At 33.0% G+C, this 23,860-nt stretch overlaps 1 protein-coding gene and 1 non-coding gene across 2 annotated transcripts; one reads left to right on the forward strand and one right to left on the reverse strand.

The window, feature by feature from the left end:
* Nucleotides 1–854: 854 nt before the first annotated feature.
* Nucleotides 855–19,378, reverse strand: LOC126882303 (mediator of RNA polymerase II transcription subunit 21). Its single transcript, XM_050647170.1, has 3 exons — nucleotides 19,064–19,378; nucleotides 18,793–19,011; nucleotides 855–1,117 (listed from the first exon to the last, which is right to left on the reverse strand). The coding sequence occupies exons 1-3, from the start codon at nucleotides 19,103–19,105 to the stop codon at nucleotides 932–934; spliced, it is 447 nt and encodes a 148-aa protein (XP_050503127.1). The 5' UTR covers nucleotides 19,106–19,378; the 3' UTR covers nucleotides 855–931.
* Nucleotides 19,379–19,892: 514 nt separating this feature from the next.
* Trnat-ugu (transfer RNA threonine (anticodon UGU)) lies at nucleotides 19,893–19,964 on the forward strand. The gene has a single exon. It is a non-coding gene; the product is annotated as a tRNA-Thr (tRNA).
* The last annotated feature ends 3,896 nt before the right edge of the window (nucleotides 19,965–23,860 follow it).

Raw genomic sequence — 23,860 nt, forward strand, 5'->3', positions numbered from 1 at the left:
ATATGTTTACAACAAAGTATTTTTATCAGTAAAGTTATATATCGGGTTGGTGTTATTTAAAAATATGAGTTAACGGTTTTTATTATGTTTAGTTTTTATTAGTTATTGTGCTTAAAAATGTTAATATCAAATAATAACATTTACCAGTGGTAGGTGACGTGTTTTTACTACAGCAGAAATAAAAATACCGGATTTCATAATTTTGGTATTTATCGGGTTTTCGCTCGAATCCCTCGATTTGTAAATGTAAATTAAAGACAAATGCCTTATTCCATGTGCAAGTTTTAGTTCAATGCTGTATACCAAATTTCAATGAGCGATACAGGGCATTTAAACAATGGTTTTATTATACAAGTAACTGTTAACCAAGAATATTCAAAAACTGAATGAAATAACCGTCTTTACGTTGCTAATGACAACATCACTGTCAACTAATGTTTACATCTCCTTCATAGCTCATGTGAATAAACTCTAGTGATGTTAATGTTGATGTCTTACATAAGTATAAATACTAGATTTCCCAAGTTCCTTATTTGTATTTCTAATTCTATTCTGACTACTCAGAATACATACTCTTACTGCCCCAATCACTTAAATATATGTAATTCTTCTGTTTATTTTTTATGTAATATAGGAGGTGCTTTTTTTCTAGCAGAATGTAAAATTTTCCTACTCCATTAATATTGAAGTAATATTCTATTAAATTATAATATACAACTTAGCCTGTTATTATGAGAGCTAGTATAAGTTTCACTAGAATGCAATCTTTTATAAGAAAATTTTGGCGCTAAAAGAAGTGGTTCTTTTCTGTGCGGTTTGTTCCTCAGCATTTTCAAAAGTAAATAAAAACCAAGCATGGTGAAAAAATGTATTAAAACTTACATTACAATAATATAAAATATGCATAGCTTAAGTAAAAAATCTTATCTCACTATAATTCCTTATTCTCAATTTGTGCTATTGTTTTCGTCAAATGTTGCATGTCAAGTTGGGCTTGGGCTATATCACTAAGAGCAGCTTGAATTTTTTCTAGTAATTCCTGACCATTTCTAACAACTGCTTCTAATCTTTCAGCAGCCTCTTGGTTTTCCTGTTCTAAAATCCTCAAACTTTGTAACTAAAATTAAAAATAAATGTATCAGAGAAGATATTGCCTACTTCAACATTTATAACAAAGTTTTAACATTAAAAAATTAGTCCCTAAAAATTAACTAGATCCTCTTTCTCCATTGTGCTCATTACATTTACATACAGGGTGTTTAATTAATCATTGGAAATATTTTAACTGTAGATTCTTGGGCTCAAAATATTAAGATTTAACCCAAATCACTTGGATTAAAATGTGCTTCCTTACTGAGTTACAGGGTGTTTTATTTAAAAATTGAAAAAATATTTGTACCCAGTACAATCCGACAAGCGAGACCTGTTCGGCTGACTTTCTCGTATTGTGTATTTTCGCTCAAGGTCACCCGCCAGCTATCGTTTGTCGGATTGTACTTTAAAACCATTTGACATATCCTTGTCATACTTGGCAGCATTCATATTATTATGATTAATATTTAAAACTATTAGTACCCAGTACCTACTTTTAAAACTATTTGACGTATCCTTATCATACTTGGCAGAAAGTGTAGGTACTGTAGGGTAGGTACTATACATCCTACTGTATTATGTTAAACAAATGTTTCTGGCGACTACCAGAGGCGTATGACAGGGGAGGTCATTGGTTGACCCTTTCCAAATTCTGAGCCACTGGCGGAATTACTATTTTAGTGCAATTTTTGGATTCTCCAATACTTTCTATGCAAATAATATATTCTTCATTCGTAACGATAAAGTCAATAATTTTCGAGGTATTTGAAGTTAAAAATGAAACGGCACAGTTATTTTGATTAATGTATTATGCTCCTTCGTTTTTAACTTCGAATAAGTATATCTAAAACTAAAACTAATGATTTTATCGTTACGAATGAAGAGTACATTATTTGCATAGAAAGTATTGGAGAATCTAAAATTATGCTAAAATAGCAGTTCCATCAGTGGCGTAGAATTTGGGAAGGGTCAACCATTCACTTTCTCCTGTCGTATGCCTCTGGTAGTAGCTAGAAACGATTATTTAACATAATTTAGTAGGGTGTACAGTATCTACACTTTCTGCCAAGTATGACATGGATATGTCAAATAGTTTTAAAATATAATTTTTTTTAATAATTTATTCTTTATTTAAAACTTTAAGCACTATTTGCACTTGGTACTTTAATAATGCTACAAAAAAGAAAAACCACAATTTTTAGTAGCTTCATGTGCGGACGGCCTTATGCTACAACATAGCACAAAAACCGAAAGCAACTGTCACGAAATATTGGAGCTAGCAGGAAAATAAAATGTATGTGGATCAGAGATAAAAACAACCACATAAATAACATGTGTCAAGAACTGGAGCAACATGTAAATTATAGAGAGACGAAGCCACAACTTCAAGCCGTTAAACACCATAATGGAGTAGTAGACCAAGAGGCAGCGCTGAAAAATCTCTTTGAATTTTCTAAAGCTAGATTTTTCAAAGTTGATTACTGTGAGTGTGCAGAGAAACATACTGTGGTCGGTTAAGCGAAACGTAGAACAGGGGTTACTGAGAGGGTATCAAAGTTGCTTTCCTACGAAGGTAATTAAATCCATTTACTAAGGCTGAAAATCAGTACACACATTCTAAATTAAATATAAAGAAAATTTATTATAGTCGGTCAGCTGTATGACTAGTGTGACCAACTAGCCCGAAAAATCCGGGACATGGCCCGAATTACGAAGTCGTGTCCCGGCGTCCCGGACAAGGCTTCCGGGCCATCCGAATTTTCAACGTCTTGGTAAAATTCCAAATTGAAATTTTTAATACATCATTCTTCTAAGAACTCACATCAAATTGAATTGGTGGGACGAAAAAAAGTCGACAATTTCTAGACTGTTATACTAATACCACATCCAAAACGCATGCATTTTATATCGTCTTATTATAGTTCTACGAAAACTCAAACTCTAGACTTTTTCCGGTTTCTGTATTTTAATTATCGTCTTCTGAAAAGACGATTTAAAAACACGAATATAGTCGGTTCGCTAAACTCAGACACGACTGGCTAGTGATTTTAGTACGTAATTTTTTTGTTTTTTGCCAATTTTGCCAAATTGGCAAAATTACTTACTAAAATCACTAGCCAGTTGTGTCTGAGTTTAGCGAACCAACTATATCAAATAATGATAATTATATTTTAACTCAAGGTTCAATTTACAAGGAAATCCAACATTAGTTGATTTTCTAATTTTTCGTTTTTTTGAGAACGATTTTCGGCTTGAAAGTCGAAACGTCAAAAACAAAAAAGTCAAAAAACAAAAATGTAATTATTATTACAACCCATTCCATCAAAAAAATTTTTGTCAACATAACAATGTTAAATAATCAATAAAATATTAAAGTTTTATATTTAAAAAAAAAATGGCCCGATTTTCATTGAAAAGTCCCGGATTTTAGGTAGTTTTTTCAGTCTTGTCCCGAATTCGACTAAATTTGAGTTGGTCACACTATGTATGACGGGACAGAGCCGGTCGGTCGGCCCCAATAGTCGATTGAGGAAATGGCGCATTTTGGCTCGCAATTTTTTCGTCCAGCATGGATTTACTTGAAATTTTCACAGAAGGTAGGGAATAGTCCCAGGATCATTTTCTATGAGGGAACTACTAATGAAATAAAAAATTTTAGTAGTTCCAAAATGACACAAAATCTAGGCATCGGATAAAAAAGTTTATTTGAAGAAAGTGTATTTTTTTGTTCTTCTTAATGGCGGTACAGGCTCGTTTTTTAATATTGTATTTAATTACAGAGTAATTTCCACATATTAATATATTTTTCAAATTGGGCTCTGTACCGCCATTCTTTATTATATTACGAATACGTGTGCCAAATATCTCGAAAAAATATTCAAAATTACAGCCGCAATCTTGGAACGCGTTTTCGCTACCTGTTGATCGCTACTGTTTTCTCTTAACAATATGACAGTCATGACGTTACACTTAGGCTGTCAGCCCTAAAATCTCTTCGTATTTTTCTATATTTAAACCATATTATAGTCTGTTTTTAAACCAAGAGGAGTAATTCAAATCTCCCGTGCCGTAAAGCTTGTTTGTAATTGGTCCAACCCAGGCAAGTTTACTCCACTGTTATCAAATTTTGACACTAATGACATTTATAAAATTTTATTTATTTATTTATTTATTGTTAATAAACGGGGCAAGCCCATTGACAAAAAATATACAATTAAGCAACATTTATAAAAATTACAAACAAATACTAAATAAAATACAAAATCATAAAATAAATATGTACAGTGGAACCCCGATAAGTCGGCCCCCGATAACCCGGAAGTCCGGCTAACCCGGACCGATTTTCATCAGATAAACATTTTGATTTTCAATATTTTGTATTTTTCAATTTATTTGTGGCTTATTTCCCATCAAAATAGTTAATTATCAGACAAACCTTTCAACAATAAAAATGTATGTAATATAATATTTGAGAGATAATGTGTATGTGTGTAATTTGACCTATACGATATTAAAAATGACTCATAGCACACGCCGCAGAAACAACAGCTACCTGTCTGTAGTATCTATTCCTTTTTATTTCAAACTGTCAGCATTGTTTAGGAAAGACTATTTAAAAAATTCTTTTATAAACAATGGTCTTTAGGTTTCACTGTTCTTAAATAATAACATTACATCATTGTGACTGTATTGTGTGTCTTGTATTGTTCGCTTCCATTTGCTTACGTTTGTGTTTGGTGTTTTTTTTTTGGTAATTTTAATGAGTAGGTACTGTGCATATTTATAAATATATTTCATGTTATTTCAATTCTAACGGAGTTTATCTGTAAGTATACCGTATTTTATTAATTTTTACCATATTCTCCGGCTATCTCGGATTTTCGATAACCCGGATCGGTCGCGGTCCCGATTAATCCGAGTTATCGAGGTTCCACTGTATATAGAATTACAATTAAATTTAACGCTTCAGAGATTGTTTAAAGGCACTTAAGGACAAGTTAAAAAAAATCAGTCTCATGAGGCAACCGATTAGCATGAACAAGAAGTCTGACCAGACCTATATTCACAGAATAATTAGTTCGACGAAAAGGAATATGAAATAGTGTATTCTCACGAAGGACACGGGAAGGAATGTGGAAACAAACCAATTGAAGCAGTTCAAGTGAATGTATAATTCCGTTAACCAATTTAAAAATGAAGATGAGATCGAAATTAACTCGTCTAGTAGACAGAGGACCAAGTTCTAAGTATCTCATCATATCAGAATATGAATAAGGTCTGTGTAACTTAAAGGCACAGTGCGTAAAGAACCGTCTTTGCACTCTCTCCAACTTTTGAACAGAGGATTGGACAAAGGGAGACCAGATTATAGTGGAATTTTCAAGTTGAGATCGGACCAGAGAACAGTATAAAATTCTCAGCGAAGAAATGTTATGAAAATTCCTTGTATGCCTCTTAATAAACCCTAGCTACCTAAGAGCCTTATTACAAATAAAATCAATATGCAAATTACAGGATAAGTCTCCCTGAAACATGACACCAAGATCCCTGATGCTAGTGACTCTCTCAATCAAAAAACCATCCAAATTGTAATCAAAATCTACGATTTCCACTGATCGATGAAACTGGATAGCCTGACACTTGTCACGATTAATGACTAATCTGTCATTACCACACCAATTCGCAAATAAGTCGAGAGATTTCTGTAGCCTAGCACAATCAGAGTAATCCCGAACAGAACAAAACAACTTTATGTCATCGGCATATGCTAACACTTCGCAGTCAGTCAATGATTTGATAGCATCGTCAATAAAAACTGCAAACAATAAAGGTCTCAAGTGGGACCCCTGAGGCACTCCTGAGAGTGGAAAATACTCATTAGAAGTGAAACCATGCAATTTGACACATAAAGACCTGTTCCGCAAGTAAGTTTTCAACCAGCAAAGAAGTTTACCACTCACACCAAAACATTCCAATTTATGCAATAAAACGCAATGATCTACCTCTACCTTATTGAACGCTTTGGTCAGATCAGTATAAATGGAATCAACCTGTAAACTGTCCACGAAAGCATTTACAATATGATCCGTGTAAAGAAGAAGGTTGGTCGAAATAGAACGGCCAGGCTGAAAACCATGTTGGGCAGTATGTAGTTGATTTTTCAAATTATCCGTCAAGAAATCAGTTACCAGGGCTTCAAAAATTTTAGGAATGGCCGAAAGAATTGTTATTGAACGATAATTACAAACAAATGACTTATCGCCAGATTTGTGAATGGGTTTCACATAGGCTTTCTTAAACTATGATGGAAAATGGCCATCTGCCAGGGATCTGTTAAAAATAAGCCATAATGGTCTACACAAAGAAAATAAACAATTCCTTAAAAACAAGTTCGATATCATATCAGGGCCAGGGCCTTTACTAGTATCAAGATTATCCAAGCAGTCCAAAACTTTAGTTATTTTAACAGTAAAAGAGTGAATAAGGCAGCGATTGCTATCAGATGGATCAACCCAGTCATCAGTGTAAGATGTGAAAGTATTATAGGCAGTGCTGAAGAAGGTGGCAAAAGCATCAACAATTGACTGAGACTCACCATAGACAGAATCATTCAACTTCATACAACCAGTAATATCAAAATTACTCCGCATAGAATTAACCAACCTCCAAAACGGTTTTATATTTTCATTAAGTAATTCCTCAGTACTTTCAACAAACTCCGCATAACAATCTCTACTTCTCTGCTTACACAATGCTCTCAGAATACAGAAATCGTCATAATCACAACAACCTGTCTTTTTAAATCTGGCGTGATAGGATTTTTTCAATGAGACAAGATGCTTCAATTCGCCATCAAACCATATAGGGAATATGCTATTCCTGATAGTGATTGAAGGAACATACTGGTTTATACAACCATACATAACATGATACAAAGCATCCACACATTCTTCCGCAGTCAAGTTCGAAAATAAGTAATCGAAGTTCATTGATAGAAACGCGCTGTTTAAACTCTCGTACTCCGCATGTAAGAAATCGTATCTCACCTCACTCCCACTCATGCAATCAGGTGCATCCAGAGCGATGATAGCGATCACATGGAACCAGAACATCATCCGCAACTTTAACATTATAAATAAAGATATTACTGAAAACTAAGTCTAACATTTCATTATAAAAATTCGGTATTGTGTTTAATTGGTAAAAATTAAATAGTGAAAAATACTCATCAATAACATTGGCTGATGAACCACCACCAACAATTGTCACTCCATCAATCTCATTAGTCCAGGAAATGCCAGGCAAATTGTAGTCACCCACACAGTATATAATATTATCAGGAAACGTGTCACATACATATTCCAGTGATAAACAATGAGCTTCATATACCTCCGTCCCAGAGCCAGGAGGAATGTAAACGCTGCCAATGCAAAATTGATTCTGTACAGTCACCCATAGTTGTTCACAGTAAACAGCGGTATCAGGAATGTCAATCAGTGATGAGTGAAAGCAGCTCCTCACCGCAATTACAATGCCCCCACCACGTGTTTTGTCAGTAGCAGCAAAGTCTCTATCCTTTCTAAATATGGAAAAACCATTAAGGCCAAGTTCAGCGTCAACAATTTCCTGGCACAGCCACGTTTCCACCAAAATGATAATATCGTAGTATGCGTTAGAAGCAGCATTATTACACAATAGATTTAGTTTAGTCACATTCGGCTAATACACAGAGAGTTGTTTCTTGGATTTTATAAAAAAATTGTCTCCACTTTTATTTTCTAGGTGGTTCTTAGTGTTTCTGGATCGACGTGGGGGATTGCTGGTAAATTCCCTAACCCTGACCATGCTAGGCCAAGATGACGAACTCAACATAGCATCAAACATGCTTTCACAAACACCAACTCTAAAGGAGCTATAGTAATCATTGGCAGTAAGCTGCTTTACCAATACATCCAGCCCTTTGAGACTATTTTTCTAGTATATACGCTTTAACATCTTCGGGAGTTACACCGGGAGAAACGTTGTTAACATGCAAAAATCTCATCCTTTCTACTCCACTAAATTCAGCATTGGCATCAGAACCAACCATGTCAGTCTTTCTCTTAGTAAATCTGGGCGATTTTCTAGTATCAGCGCTATTGGTGCTCACAGGTGTTCCATTGGGCAGTCTAAAAGAAGCAGGAGAGGTTGTCGTGATGTTGCCCCCCGCAGTAGCTGCCGAAGTTGCTGTAAGATTAGAAATAGGCAGCCTATCCTTATGAACATTCACAGTTGGTAAAATCCTGTTAGCAGTATTGGCCCTGTTACTACCACAATTGGTTGGCAAACTACCAAAGACATCAGAAGTCCCGCCCACATTATGAGAAAAATTAGCAAGCATATGAACCAGTTGAATATTGCTTTCTCTCAACAAAATCAACTCATCACCCAGCGAGTTACACTTATTCTCTAGATTATCCAGTTTCTTTGCATGATCAGCAAGAAATGAAGTGTTCAGAGAGGATATTTCAGCTTTAAGAGAAGAATCAATCTTTTCTTCTAGTCTTCCAAGATATTTTTTAAACAAATTATCAATAACATGTTCACATCAACACCTGAATCTGCACCAGAGAGACAGCCATGACATTTATAGGTAATTGAGGGGCTCCTCTTCTTTAAAGCTACAGCGCGAGCCTCGGTTGAAGTCAACTCAGCACACTCTTTACATAATTTGTGCGAGCAATAATCATATACAAAATCACCGGATCATCCCTATTATCAGTTTTACCACATTTAAGGCAACTCATTTTAAATTTATCTTGATACGATTAAAAATGTTTCTGTACCTATATTGACTGGACTATTTATTTTCAGGAGTCACAATTAGCAACTAGATGTTAGTGGCCTTTTGCTCAATTTTTTGTTGTTAATCTTTTAAACACACAAAAGTGGATTATTGATGAAGCAAGAGTGCACTTTAGATTAAACAGCTAATTAATACATTCAACAGATGGCAAATTTAGTTGGCTACACGCTGACATCAAACACAATTATTAATTATAAGTACAAACCAAGATTTGGACAAGAAATTCACAGAGCCACTTTAACAGCAGGTTTGCATTGTCACGCAAAACGTCAAGCTGACAGTGCCCATTAAAATCTGCTCTTAATAAAATTAACTATTTAGTGAGGTAATTAGTAGAAAAAAGGACACTTTTAGTGTTTGTTGTTAATTAATATAGGTGTTTTAAAAAACTGATATTGATTGAGTGCGCTAAACAGGTCTATAAGCGACCCCCCAATGGGGGAAGCTTTTTCCCCAGGGACACCATTAGGTGAAAACTTTTCAGGTGTTAGTGAGAATAGTGAAATGGATATTATTGAATCAAGTTTAATCGAAAATTTGGATGATTCTGCTGCGAAAATTACAACTAAAACCAGAGATTTTATTAAAGTGCCGACACAACAAATCCCACCTCCGCAAAAAGTTGTAGAGAAAAAATTGTTCAACGTTACATCAGATAAGTACAATTTTAATAACGTTTATGTATATATAGAAAAATCAAACAATCAGGATATTGCTCGTTTACATACACTTACTGTTGCAGACATCTTGCATAAAAAATTGAACATTCCTAATATTATTGAAATTAAAGCCATTGGAAAAAACAGAATTAAAGTTTTGCTAAGGTCAATAGTAGATGCAAATAATTTGGTAAAACATATAAAATTAAAAGACCAAAACTTAGTAGCCTATGTCCCTAACCATTTACTAGAAATTAGAGGTCTAATAAGAGATATTGATACACAATATGATGAAAAGTATTTGTTAGATAATAGTAAATCTCCCTCCCCCATAGTAGCCTTTAAAAGAACTTACAGAAAAGTTGACACCGATGAAAAAATTAACTATGTACCCAAAAGGACAATGATAGTCACCTTCGAAGGAAATATTCTTCCTAGCTACATTGCAATAAATAGTGTATTTTTTCCAGTTAAAAACCTACATTGGCAAAGTAACACAGTGTTACAATTGCTTAAGATTTGGACATATTTCCAAGCAGTGTCGCAGTCCACAAGCATATTGCATAAAATGTGGAAAACTCAAAAATGAAGATCATACATGTCAAGATAATGATGTTCAATGCATACATTGTAATAGTAAAGATCATGTTTCCATATCCAAGAAGTGTCCAAAATACGAACATCAAAAGAAGATAAAGAACGTAATGATTAAGCAAAAAATTTCCTTTATCGAGGCAAAAAATTACTGTGAATCGTCCTTCTCGGGATTGTTAATTCAGAATAGATATTCCACACTAGATAATATCGGAGACAATTTTCCTCCCCTCCCAACATCTTCAAAAAAATCAACCCCTTCTACTACCACGCATAAAAACCGAAACATATCAAATAATACATTCCAACCCTCCTCAAGCTATTATAATATAGCTAAAAAACGAAAATATCACCAAACCAATCACAAAACAATTCACCCATGTTCCCTTTTAATTTTGGGCCCTCCAAACCCCTTCCTGCTAATTTAAACACTCCAATTTGTCAAAACAAATCAGATCAGAGAGTATTGGAAACACTCATTTCCAATTATATTTTTAATTTGATCACAAATATTCAAACTGTCGATGATATAAAAACTATGAGTCAAGATAGTATTTACCATGGTATAAAAACGATTTTAGAGGATATCACTAATAAATAACATGTACCCAGAACTTAAATCATTAAAAATTTTGCAATGGAACGGTAGATCTGTTGTTTCGAATAAAAATAGTTTAATTCATTTTTTAATAACTGAAAATATTGATATTGTATTACTAAATGAAACCTGGTTCAAACCAAATCAAAATTATACATTTAAAGGTTATAATGTAATTCGCCAAGATAGATATGACGGATATGCAGGTGTTGCAATTTTAATTAAAACAACTATACCATTTTGTGAAATAAATATTAGAAAAAATTTTAATGAGGATATTTTAGTTTGCGGTGCTATCGTTAAATGCAACAAAAATGATTGGATAAATATCTTCTCACAAATCAAATCACCTTTTTTAATTGGCGGAGACATGAATGCTCATCACTCACTATGGGGTTCACTGCGTAATGATCCAGTTGGTAACCAAATTGTTAGCAGTATCGAAGACCTAGATCTTGTAATTTTGAATAATGGAGAACCTACACATCTTCCTAGATATGGTACGCAAAAATCTATAATTGACATTTCACTCTGCACAGCTAATATAGCCAGTAAATTCACTTGGTCAGTTTTATCTGACACTTTAGGCTCGAATAATTTTGCTATAACTATGAATTTTTCAATAACCAACACCCCACAAGAAATAATTTATCCAAAAAGCAAATGGAATATCAAGAAAGCCAATTGGTCCTTGTATTCATCCTTAATTGAAAACATGTTTTCCAACTACAATAACTCTTTCAATACTTATAAAAATTATAGTTTTCTAATAGATTGCATTAATGATGCTGCAGATAGATCTATAGCGCTTTAACAACACTTGTTGTAGATGTACAGAATAACTTAACTAAAAATAACTACTTAGCAGCACTATTCTTAGATATTGAAGGAGCATATGACTCAGTTTGTTTATCAACCTTAAAACATAAAATGGTAAATTTTTTTCATATGCCAATTGCTTTCGTTAACACAATAATCGGTTTCTATACATATAGGGTAATTTATATCAGAGATCATAATAACAAACTAATAGGACCTCGACATAATTATCACGGTATACCACAAGGCTCAGTATTATCACCAATTTTATTCAATCTGTACACCTCTGACATACATAAGATGCAAATAAACAACATCCCATTTAAAATCATACAATATGCAGACGACTTTTGTGTCTATTCAGAAAGCAAGAAATATGAAAACGGTATGCAAAACCTAAGTACAGTTTGTAGTTCCCTCTTTCCGTGGTTCTTAGAGAACGGCTTAAATTTATCAATTAACAAATCAGCAGTATCTGTCTTTACAAGACACAATCTTCCTATAAACCAAGTTGTATTACTTAGTGATCAATCTTTTAAATTTAAAAATCTGGGCCTCATTCTGGACAAAAAACTAACTTGGAAACAACACATACAATATATGCTGGATAGATGTAATAAAGGTAATAATTTCCTTAGAATGACAACTAGAGTGTGGTGGGGCTGCGATGTTGAAACATATTTATTGCTTTATAGAACTTATATACGATCCATTATAGATTATGGTGCTACTCTCTACGGTTCTGCTTCCAAAAACCTTTTAAGAAAAATTGACGTTTTCCAAAATTCTGCCTTGAGAATCTGTTTAGGTGCTATGAGATCTACTCCTATACAACCAATACATGTTAAAGCTTCTGAGCCTCCTTTGGAGATTAGAAGAAAGTTACTAAGCGAAAAATGGGTACTCAAAGCACACTCTACAAATTTCGAATTATTTTCCAGTATATGTCATCTTAACGAATCAGATCTTACTCACAAGTATTGGATTAAAAAACCATCTCCACCTTTATGCACTGCATTACAGAACAATCCTATTTTTTCAAAGGAATTGAACACAGTTGACAAAAACTTAGACTACTTCGCTCTCTTCCATAACACTGATGTAATAATACTCACATACAACGAAAACAACATAATCAGCAACAATATCCTGAAATCTATTTTGAACTGCTACAGTGATGCCACAGTTATATACACAGATGTATCTAAATCAAGAGAAGGGACTGGCTGTGCTTATTTTTTACCCTCAGGAGGTTACGAATGCAAGTACAAACTTCCCAATGAGTTTTCAATTTTCTCTGTGGAATCATTGGCCATACTCGAAGCGTTGAAATATATTAAAAACTCTTATACTAAAAAAACGTTCATTCTTTCAGACTGCCTATCAGTTTTACAGAATATTAAAAATACTTTTTTGCCCAAAACATTTAGTAATCCTTACATATTTTTAATAAAGGATGTGTTAAAGCGTTTAGAAGATTCTGACTTCAATATAAAATTTATTTGGGTTAAGGCACATATTGGACTCAAAGATAATGAATATGTAGACTACTTAGCTAAATCCAGTATAACATCAGGCACTTTATTGTCATATTCTTTATGTGTATCAGATGTTATTACTATTTTTAAAAGAAACCAACTATTGATATGGAAAGATCAATGGAATCTTTACTGCTTAACAAACCCCACAAGATACACCACTTTACGACCAGTGATTCCACAAAGTTCTTGGTTTAAGAGTTTTAAAGCTCCACGTAAATATATAACAACTATAAATCGACTACGTTTTGGGCATGCTTGCTATCCAAGTCATTTATATAAAATAAATGTCATTGAAGATGATAATTGTAAACATTGCGGAAAACAGGGTGATCTTGATCATATCTTTTTTGAATGTACTAAGTTTCAACAGCATTCAAACTCTCTCTATGAAAATTTAATTAAACTTAATATGCATGCACCATTCAATATCCAGTCTCTGTTGGCTACAGGCTCACAACAAATATATAATATCATTACAGATTTCTTGTCAGATGCACACACAGTCCTATAAGATTTGTACGCGGGAGTGAAATTTTTTATGATTTATGTTCAGATTTGCATCCTTTTATCATAAATGTTATATCAGTTTATCAGAAATCCATAATTGTTTTTATTGTATTATTATTGTATTGTGTTATTTATTGTATTAGTATATTGATTGTGTTTAATTTTATAATTATGTTTTATAATTGATTGTTAATTTTTAGGGATAGGATTGTATATTCTTTATTGCAACTGGCTGAATGACTAACGTCTATGCCATTAAATAAAGAAAAAACAGCAGGTTCTTCTTCTTCTTCTTCCTTTATTGGGTTATATCCTAAAACAGCAGGTTTGTTAATGACTTGTTATTACAATTTTGACACTTCTGTCATTTTGTAGGTTAAGTGTTAAGTTATATCAGTAATTTTTTGTATTTTCTATGTTACAGTGGAACCTCGATAAGTCGGATTATTCGGGACCGCAGCCGATCCGGGTTATCGAGGTTCCACTATATTCCTTTAACTTTTAGATTTTTAGTCTGTTTTTATACAAAAAAAGTTGTTTTTAGAACTCTTTAGCGATGTATAAGTAAAGTATAATATTTATCGATTACCGTCAAAGGCTGATATGATCAACCAAAAAAGATGTATTTGGTGATTTCCTAGTGACTCTTGGGTGTGAATCTGTCTTTTTAGTTTACTCCTCTTGGTTTAAAAATAAAGAGTAAAATCTTAAATATCTCGTGTAAATCACATATAAAGCATACATATAAATTTGTCCCCTGTGATGTCGGACTGTACCACGCGAGCTATAGTCATAGTTAATGCTTCCAACAAATAGAATAATTCTATGTATGTCCTGGATAGAACCAACTTGTCGATTCTGGAAGAGCTTCATATAACAGATAGGCTATTAAAAAGGTAAGGGAGTTCAAAGGAGTAGTGCTGCGCAATACAATACATACTCAGTTCCTATCCTCACGTCCAAGAAGTGTGGCTTAATCACACACGCCATCAAACCTGAGTAACCTTACTGGAGATTGGTGTAATGAACCCCAGTGGAAAGTAGGGTCAGGGTTGATGAGGAAGGGAGAAATTATCCTCTGAAAAGGGGGTATCTAGATACAAAAGAGCAGCCATACTTGGCCAGAGATACTAGGAGACCAGGGCCCCACTTGGGCTGTAGCGCCATAGGACAGAGATTAAAAAAGTAAACTGAGCAGACCTAAATTATTATGACCACATAAACAGAAAAAGGGGACGTGGAACTATTGGTAATAGACGAAAAGGTAGAAGGCCGGATACCAAGATCTCCAACAAAACGAGCAGATCAAACGAAGACTCTAATGAGAAAATGCCTACATAAAGCTGTCTATCTGGCACAGGATCGCAAGCAATGAAGACAGCAAGCTAACAATATTTAGAGTGTCACCACACCCTGATAAGGGCCAGTGGCGGCTCGTGACCTCAGTATGCGGGTAGGCTATACATATACTTCGGGTAGGCGACAAAAAATATCCTACAATTTGTAATACATTTTGAGCCGTCTTGCAATACTAAATGTAATCTATGAGCGCAACAATGTGTAAAAATTGCTTTTGGAGCATCTACTTTAATTTTTGATTGTAATCCGTTTAAAGAACCAGCCATTACAGTTGCACCATCGTAAAATTGAGCAATTAATTTATTTTTGTAATCATATGGCTCATGCACGTTTGAAATTAAACTATATAGAGCGTCTGCAGATCTATTCTCGCTAACATCAAAAAACCCTAAAAATCTTTCTGTTACCTGACCAACTTTGTTAACAAAACGGATTGTTAAAGTACACTGGTGATTTTTCGGTTATATCAGTAGTATCGTCCGCTAGTATAGAAAAAAATTGACTTTCATTAATTTCTGTTGAAATTTCATTTTTTACGTAATCGGCAAGGCAATCTATTAAATCATTTTGTATTGTTTTTGACAAACCCGTGAACACCCCTTCTATTTTTTAACATGATCCTGGATTTCCTGATCGCGTTTAATTACTAAATTAAAAATTTCTTTAAAATTACCCATGTTTGAAGAATTATGGCTCTCATAACGACCGCGAAATGCAAGTTCTTGTTTTACTAACAGAATTGTAACATCAATTTCTTCAACTTCTTCAATCTTTTTCAACTTCTTCATTATATATCTTATTAGATAGAGAAATTTGTCCAGCTAAAGCACTGTCAATAGTTTGTTTATTTTTTTCTAACCGTTTTAAACCTAAGCAATTGTTTAAATGTTCTTTCGAAGATTCATGTTTTTTTACACTAGCTGATAAATTTTTCAAATCTGAATATCCCTGACTCACCCAAACATTTTGCTTCAAATTTGAGAGCAACAGACAAGGCCAACACAAAAGTGAATTTTTAAAATAACTTCCGCTTAGCCATTTATGATTTTCATAGGTACCATATTGTTTTAAACGATCTCGAAAATGGTCGATTGTCTTTTGTCTTATCTGTGGATAAAATTGTTAAATTTGGTAAAGGCCGGCCCATTGAAATAATTTCTGATCTTTCTTGATTTTGGCGCCTTGAAAAAGGCGTCTCGATCAAACTGCATATTACATCGTTTAAAATATTCATATTCGATGACTAAACTTTTTCCACCAATAAAACTAACACACCTACGTTTCAACAACGTCAAATATTACTTATTTTATTTATGTATCAAATAATAATTTACTCTTCGAATAAATTGATAAGTTAACAATTAACCTCGCTTTAAATTTTTAATTATCTTAATCTAATAACACAATTCGTCAGTTTAACTTTAAATTATCCAAATTGTATTGAAACACAATAAAAATATAATGGACGACTGACAAATAACTATTCACAGATTTATTTAATAGACCGATCTCAAAGGACATCGCACACATCTTATGGAAAATATAATGTCACTCAAATTCAATAAAATTTATACGAATAGATTCGTTTTAAATTAACGGTCAAATCTTATCATTGCGCCAACTCTTAATTATGATTAATTACGGCGCAAATTGCAATTAAAGTTTATCGAAATCACATTTTTTGAGTCAGTAAAAGTGTCAGTTACCATCATTATTGCTCTGGGTGCTATTCAAAAGAGCTTAAACCCCCGCTGGGCCTAAGCGAATTAGTGAAACTAATCCTCTGATTTATGGAGTACTGACAATTTGGGTGTTTTAAAATATTTTTTCTCTCTCTAACTTATGTACGTATCCATTTGATTTCAGATTTATTTATATCAATTTCTGCTCTTATTATTGAAAATATAGAGTTTGCACAATGATAAGATTTGACCGTTGATTTAAAACGAATATATTCGTATAAATTTTATTGAATTTGAGTGACATTATATTTTCCATAAGATGTGTGCGATGTCCTTTACCTGTTTATTATTCAGTTTTCATAAACAAATTTAAATTGTCCTACCTAGTTTTATTCAATACTTAACCTACTAATAACAGCCAAAATCAAAAAACAATTATTTAAAACAGTTTCACAAGACACAAGAGAAGCAACTGATAAAATTTTGTAGGTCCGGCTATAAGACTCTGTGCCTATCTGCCCTTTCAAAATCGTAGAATACGGTCGCTACCAGCAGACCTGCAGCAGGCCTGCTCGCATAAACAGAGAGAGATCGCACGTCAATTCGGTGTTGGCGTCGTTCTATTTCAGGCTACGTTTTCAAGTGCCTGACCAAGGAAGAATAAAGAATCTTATACAGTACTACTGATACTACAAGGAGCGTACAATAATTATAACTACGGAGAAAATTTTTTGGATTTTTTTAAAAAAAATTTGGATAATTTTTGCTATTTTATTGTAGGTATTGTGTCAAAATTTATAAATTACAATTTTGAAGTAAGTAATTTATATTAATAATTAATACAGGGTGTAACAAAAATACAGGTCATAAATTTAATCGCATATTCTGGGACCCAAAATAGTTCGATTGAATCTAACTTACCTTAGTACAAATGTGCACATAAAAAAAGTTACAGCCCTTTGAAATTACAAAATAAAAATCGATTTTTTCCAATATGTCGAAAACTATTAGAGATCTTTTATTGAAAATAGACATGTGGAATTCTTATGGTAGTAGTATCTTAAGAAAAAATTATAGTGAAATTTGGACACCCCATAAAAAATTTATGGGGGTTTTGTTCCTTTATACCCCCCCAAACTTTTGTGTATGTTCCAATTTAGTTATTATTGTAGTACCATTAGCTAAACACAATATTTTAAAAACTTTTTTGCCTCCCAGTACTTTTTCCAAAAGTCAGTTTTTATCTAGATATTTTGAATATTTGTCAAATCCACCACATATTTGTATATTGCTAAGTACGATTATGGAGACTTGGTAATAATATGAAAATTTATTTATGATTTACATTTTTAGGTATATTTTGAACCATATTAAAAAAGAAGTAATATCTTGATAAAAAGTGCCTCCTCGAAAAAATACAAAGAGGCAAAAAAGTTTTAAAAATACTGTGTTTAACTAATGGTACCGCAGTAAACGTTTAATTGGAACATACACAAACATTTGGGGGGTTTAAAGGAACAAAACCCCTATAAAATTTTTATGTAAACATATTAAAAAAGACGCCGCAACTCGATAAAAACTGCCTTATCGAAAAAATACTAAGAGGCAAAAAAGTTATAGAAATATTGAATTTAACTAATGGTACCACAATAATAATTTAATTGGAACATACACAAACGTTTGGGGGGGGGGTTTAAGGGAACAAAACCCCCATAAAATTTTTATGGGGTGCACAAATTTCACTATAATTCTTTTTTAAGATGTTCCTGCCATAAGAATGCCACACGTCCATTTTCAATAAAAAATCTCTAATAGTTTTCGATATATTCGAAAAAATCGATTTTTATTTTGTAACTTCAAAGTGCTGTAACTTTTTTTATGTGCATATTTGTACAAGGTAAATTAGGTTCGTTCGAACTATTTTTGGTCTCAGAATATGTGATTTAATTTATGACCTGTATTTTCGTTACACCCTGTATTATTGTACTACATTTGAAGAGGGTGGCGGCGCCTACCTTGCCTACCCCGATGGGCCGCCCCTGATAAGGGCTCAAGGGATTGGAGGAGTATGTCCTAGTAGGTTTTAGTTAAATACCTGTAATTCTGTGGAACTTTCTTCACTAGGTAAAGATTCTATTAGTGTATCAATGTCTTTTGCACATCGGGCAATTAAAGTAGTAAATAATTGTACATAATCCTCTTGATTCTGTTGCTGTTGAGGAGTCTGGGATCCACTTCTATCAAAATTGGGAAATTTACTAGGCGAAGCAAACTGTTGCAATATTCCAATACTGTTACAGAAATGTTCAGCTTGCTAAAAAATAACAAAATTAACTTTGAAAGAGTACCTACTTTATTTATCTTACTTTGTTGATGCAGTCTTGAAGCTGCGTAAGTCTGTCTGCCATTTTAATGAGAACTTACAACTAACGTTTAACGTATTTTTATTCAGACTTTTATTTTAAATTGTTTTAAAGTTTATCAATAATCATAAAATAAACAAATTTAGATTATAACCTTACTTCTCTTCGCTGTCATTACTGTCAGTCAAATAAAAAAGAAGAGAAAACTTTTTTATGTTGCATCAACCACCTAGGTTGGTAAAATTTATTATATTATATTAAAGCTTTTTAGTTTTTCTATCTTTAGATAACTTGCTATACTACATTCGCTCTCGCGAGATTTTTTTTGACACTGACGTTAGTAATTTCTTTTTTGAAAAATTCAGTTGTCAGAAGTGACTGGAAATTACTACAAAACCAACGGACCTGCTCATATCCAATATTATTAATAGTAAACAGACATAAAAATAACATAAACCTTACGCCAATCAATATTTAGTTATTTAAACCATTATAATGTATTGATAGCAAATGAGAAAATTATTTATTGTACAAAATAAAAATATTTTGTAGAAATAAACTTCACAAAATATAATGAGATTAGTAGACACTCCCACTATTTCTAATAATTCTTCTTTTTTTAATGAAAGATTAAGTTGATTTGAGTTGATTTTAGCAGTTAATAGTGTGAGGTAGGAATTTTTGTGTTGTACGTTTCCTATTCCGAATGTCTCAAAAAAAATCTCGCGAGAGCGAATGTAGTATATATTTGTTTTTATTTAATAATATACTTCTTTCAATTTAATATTTTTATATCCCTCCAAATTAATCAACACCAATGAAACTATCTACAGCCTCTTTAGCTCAGTGGCAGAGCACTGGTCTTGTAAACCAGGGGTCGTGAGTTCAATCCTCACAGGAGGCAGAACGTGAACACTTTTTTTTTTTAAATTAGTAGTACAATTTTTGATTACCTTGGTTTTTGTTTTGACCTAAAATAAAAATAAATTAAATCTAAATGAATTAAACTTTTAAAATATGTAATTCAATGTCCACAGCTTTTATATACTGTTAATTAACTAGATAATATTCCACAATGTTCTCTCAAATCATTTTTGAACTCTCACATAAATTTTCATTATTTCACAAACTATGGCTTTGGAAGTATGGAATCTATTTGATTTTAGGATATTAAATCAACATTGTTGATATACACTTGAGAGCAAAATAATCGACTCGCTCGCTGAATTGTACACGTTAGATGTCTCGAATTTCCTAAACCTGTTGTCCGATTTGAGTGATTTTTTAATATGTTATAGTCTTATTATTTAAGAAAATCGATGTGATAATAATGTTGCTAGACAGGTAAATGCCATTTTATACCGGGTGTAACAATCTACTGTGTTTTTTTCTTAAAATTCGGAACACCATATGTGGAATATTCTAGCATATATAAAATATTTAAATTAAAACTCAATTGTAGTTATTGTAGCCTTAGGCTTTCTTAACATTTTATTTTTTGGTTCATTCGCCTATGTTTGATAATAAAAGAGATATGTACTTTTATATTACAATAAATGAGATAGGTATGTAAGCCATTTGGCTTACATACCTCATTTGGCTTATAAGGATATCTTGATCAATATCATTCCAAATCTCGAGAGTCGAGAGCTACTGTTTCTGTCTCTTGTAAGCAGTGCCGGATTAAGAATCTCGAGGCCTCTAGGCAACCCAAGCTAGGAGGCCCCTGAAGAAACTTTTGTCTTTTCCTTCCAAAACCTCGGATAACCCCTCCATCGCCGAGCGATATTCCTTTGATATATTGTTGGAAATTTTGTTGATTTAAATTTAAATTTGTGTTCCATTTTGTAAAACATGTTGCTTGAAGAAATAAAACAAAGAAATAGTCAAGAAGCTATTTATATAATTTTGCAATAAAAAACGATTTTAGTTTTTTTTGTTATAGTTATCAATAAACGAACGATTCATTTTAAAGTATAATATATAATATACTGTAAAAAATTTTCTAATAATGAAAAAAAAATAAGGTCGTAGAAAGAGTGTATTCTACTCACATGTAATGGCTCTTACTCTGATGAATAACGATACTCGCCTTCGGCTCGTGTCGCAAACTTGATCATCGTGAATAATACTCATCATTACACGCTCGTTGTTATTACATAATTATGTAATAATAAATAATTATGGATTAAATTTAGTTTGAGTTTTCAAAGCCTTATAAATTATTTAAATCAGCGGTTCTCAACCTTTTTGACTGATGTACCACCTACAGTTATTTTTATTATTTTTGGTACCACCTATATTTTTAAATTATATTTCAATACTTACTAAGTACTACTATTTTAATTTTTTCTGTGTTTTGTGTACCACCGCCAATAATGGTAGGTATGTATCTACCACCAGTGGTACATGTACCACAGATTGAGAACCTCTCATTTAAATTATTATAAAGTAACTTTTCTGGCACCAATGCGAGACTATTTTGTGCCACTGTCGAAAGGTGACAGTTTTTAATAATTTTCTTTGTTGAAAATGACCGTTCGCCGGTTGCATTTGTAATCATTAGCGTAAGATAAATCTTACAAGCTACTGACAAATTTCGAAACTTCGATTCGAATTTGTTCTCATAAATAACCCAAAAAGACTACGAAGCAGGAATAAATTGTTTTCGCTACAAGTCCTGGAGATGGACTATAAAATATTTGAACTGCAGTAGTTCATCTTAAATTTCAGGTCCAATATCATCAGTATACTTTTCATGTAGTTTTGAAGCACACTCCGTTATTTGAGTATCACAGTTTTGGAAAAACACACAAGACACCAAATACTGAGTTACTGACTCGTACGATGTCAACTGACGACTCAGCTCAATAATAATTAGCTTATCCAAAATTGTTAAATTTGTTTCAACCTTCAACTTTTCTCCGCCCTGTAAAAAAACTTCATTGAAATAAGCATCATCAAAATGTAGTTTTCTTGCTTTGCGTTTGTTTACTCTCGTCGGTTAATTGAGAGTATTGTAGATCGCAGACCTTCTGCTCGTAGTAAGCAAAATTGTCTCTTTGGGATTTTAAGAACTCCAAAAGTTATTTTAGAAGCTGAACTACAGTTTCAAGTTCAATCTCTTCTCTCTGTAATGATTTACTGACAGCGTTGATGAGTTTAAAATTGTTGACCAAAACTTATTCATTGTGAGTGTTACTGTTTAGACATTTCTTTCAACAAACACTTAGCCTCATTAACTGTTTCAGCTTTCTGATTAGGGTCTTCAGCAAGAGTATGCAGGGCAGATTTGCAGGCATTGTAACCTTTAGACAAAGCTCTTGTTGCATCAGCCCTTGCAGTCCATCTAGTGCTGCTTGTCCTTTTAAGGACAAGGTTTAGATTGTGGCGAATGCAGTGGCGACGCGTGACTTTTTCTAAAGTGTTACCAAAACCAGATTCAAAAAATCTTATTTAAAAAAATGAAGATATGGTTAAATGTATATATAGCTTCAATAATATCATTTTGTATATCACTTAATTGAAACTCTCGAAAAAACAGTTGATGTTTCTAGATGTTGACAACATTTTTGATCTTTTTGGGCAATTAATGTTAACAATTCCCTGTAATTGCCTCGATTGTCAGAGTCGTCGCCCTCAAAATGACCACGAAACGCTAATTCTTGTTTGGCCAAAAACATACGGTATCTATTATAAGTGTGCTAAGGATATACCTATCTAGTTTTTTAACAAACTCATTATGTTTAACAATATTTGCTTTAAAAGCTTGGTTAAAAGAACTTTCGATTCTTGTTTTGCCAAACTGAATCAAATTGGGTATACATCTTACTATCTTACATGTAGGTAACAGAGAAATTTCATGTCTCCTTTTTAAAACTCTAAAACTATTTAAATCGTGAACCTGGTCAACCTATTTTTCTGTAGAAACCAGAAGACATGGCCAACAATACAGTCTATTTTTCTTGCAACCAAATAACCAAGGATTTTCACTGTACCAACTAAATTTAAAATATCAAACTAGTTTTTTTGATTCCTTTTTTAAATTGTTTAAAATAGGTCTTTCATTTTCAATAATCTCATTTTTTTTCTTCAAAATTATACAAGGAGAATTACTTTTCAATTAGTTGATCGATTACGCAGTGACACTCATCCATGGTTAACTGCACGCACACTTTTTATAGGTACTGTAACCAAATTTAAATCTGATAACAGGGCTACTGATATACATAGCGTGCTTACGCCTGTCGCTCCTTAAAAATTTTCAGACACTAGCCGGTCCGGAGCGACAGAGAGATAACCATTGTAACCACAAATGAGACTGGTAACAGAGTATGTATAATAAAGTGCAACTGAGTCACATAAACTAGCCAATATTTGCGTGTGTCTAGGAGTAGTTGGCTATTTACTGAAGTACTATTAACACATAATATAATAATATATTTCTATTGGTAAAAATATTGGTAAATGGAATTATTCATCGTCATAAAATATTTATTTGCAAGATTTTTAACTGTTACCAATGGTAACAGTGGTTACATGGACGCTTCACCAGTGGGCGAATGGGATCGCCTAGTTAAGTTTCATTTGCGCATTTGATCGTAGCTTCCCAACGTGAAGAGGTGAATAGAGGCTGAAAAAAATTTGTACACGGACTGAACAAATCCAAAATACGATATTGCTCCAACGGGTCCAACGCAAATTTTAGCAGCATTTACTCCAACTAAAGCGAGTGTGCGGCGCAAAAAATGTAAGTTTCAAGTTTGTTATTCTTAGAAAATGAGCCTGGAGGGAGACCAT

The sequence above is a fragment of the Diabrotica virgifera genome, chromosome 3, assembly GCF_917563875.1.
Source record: "Diabrotica virgifera virgifera chromosome 3, PGI_DIABVI_V3a".
Lineage (NCBI taxonomy): Eukaryota > Metazoa > Arthropoda > Insecta > Coleoptera > Chrysomelidae > Diabrotica > Diabrotica virgifera.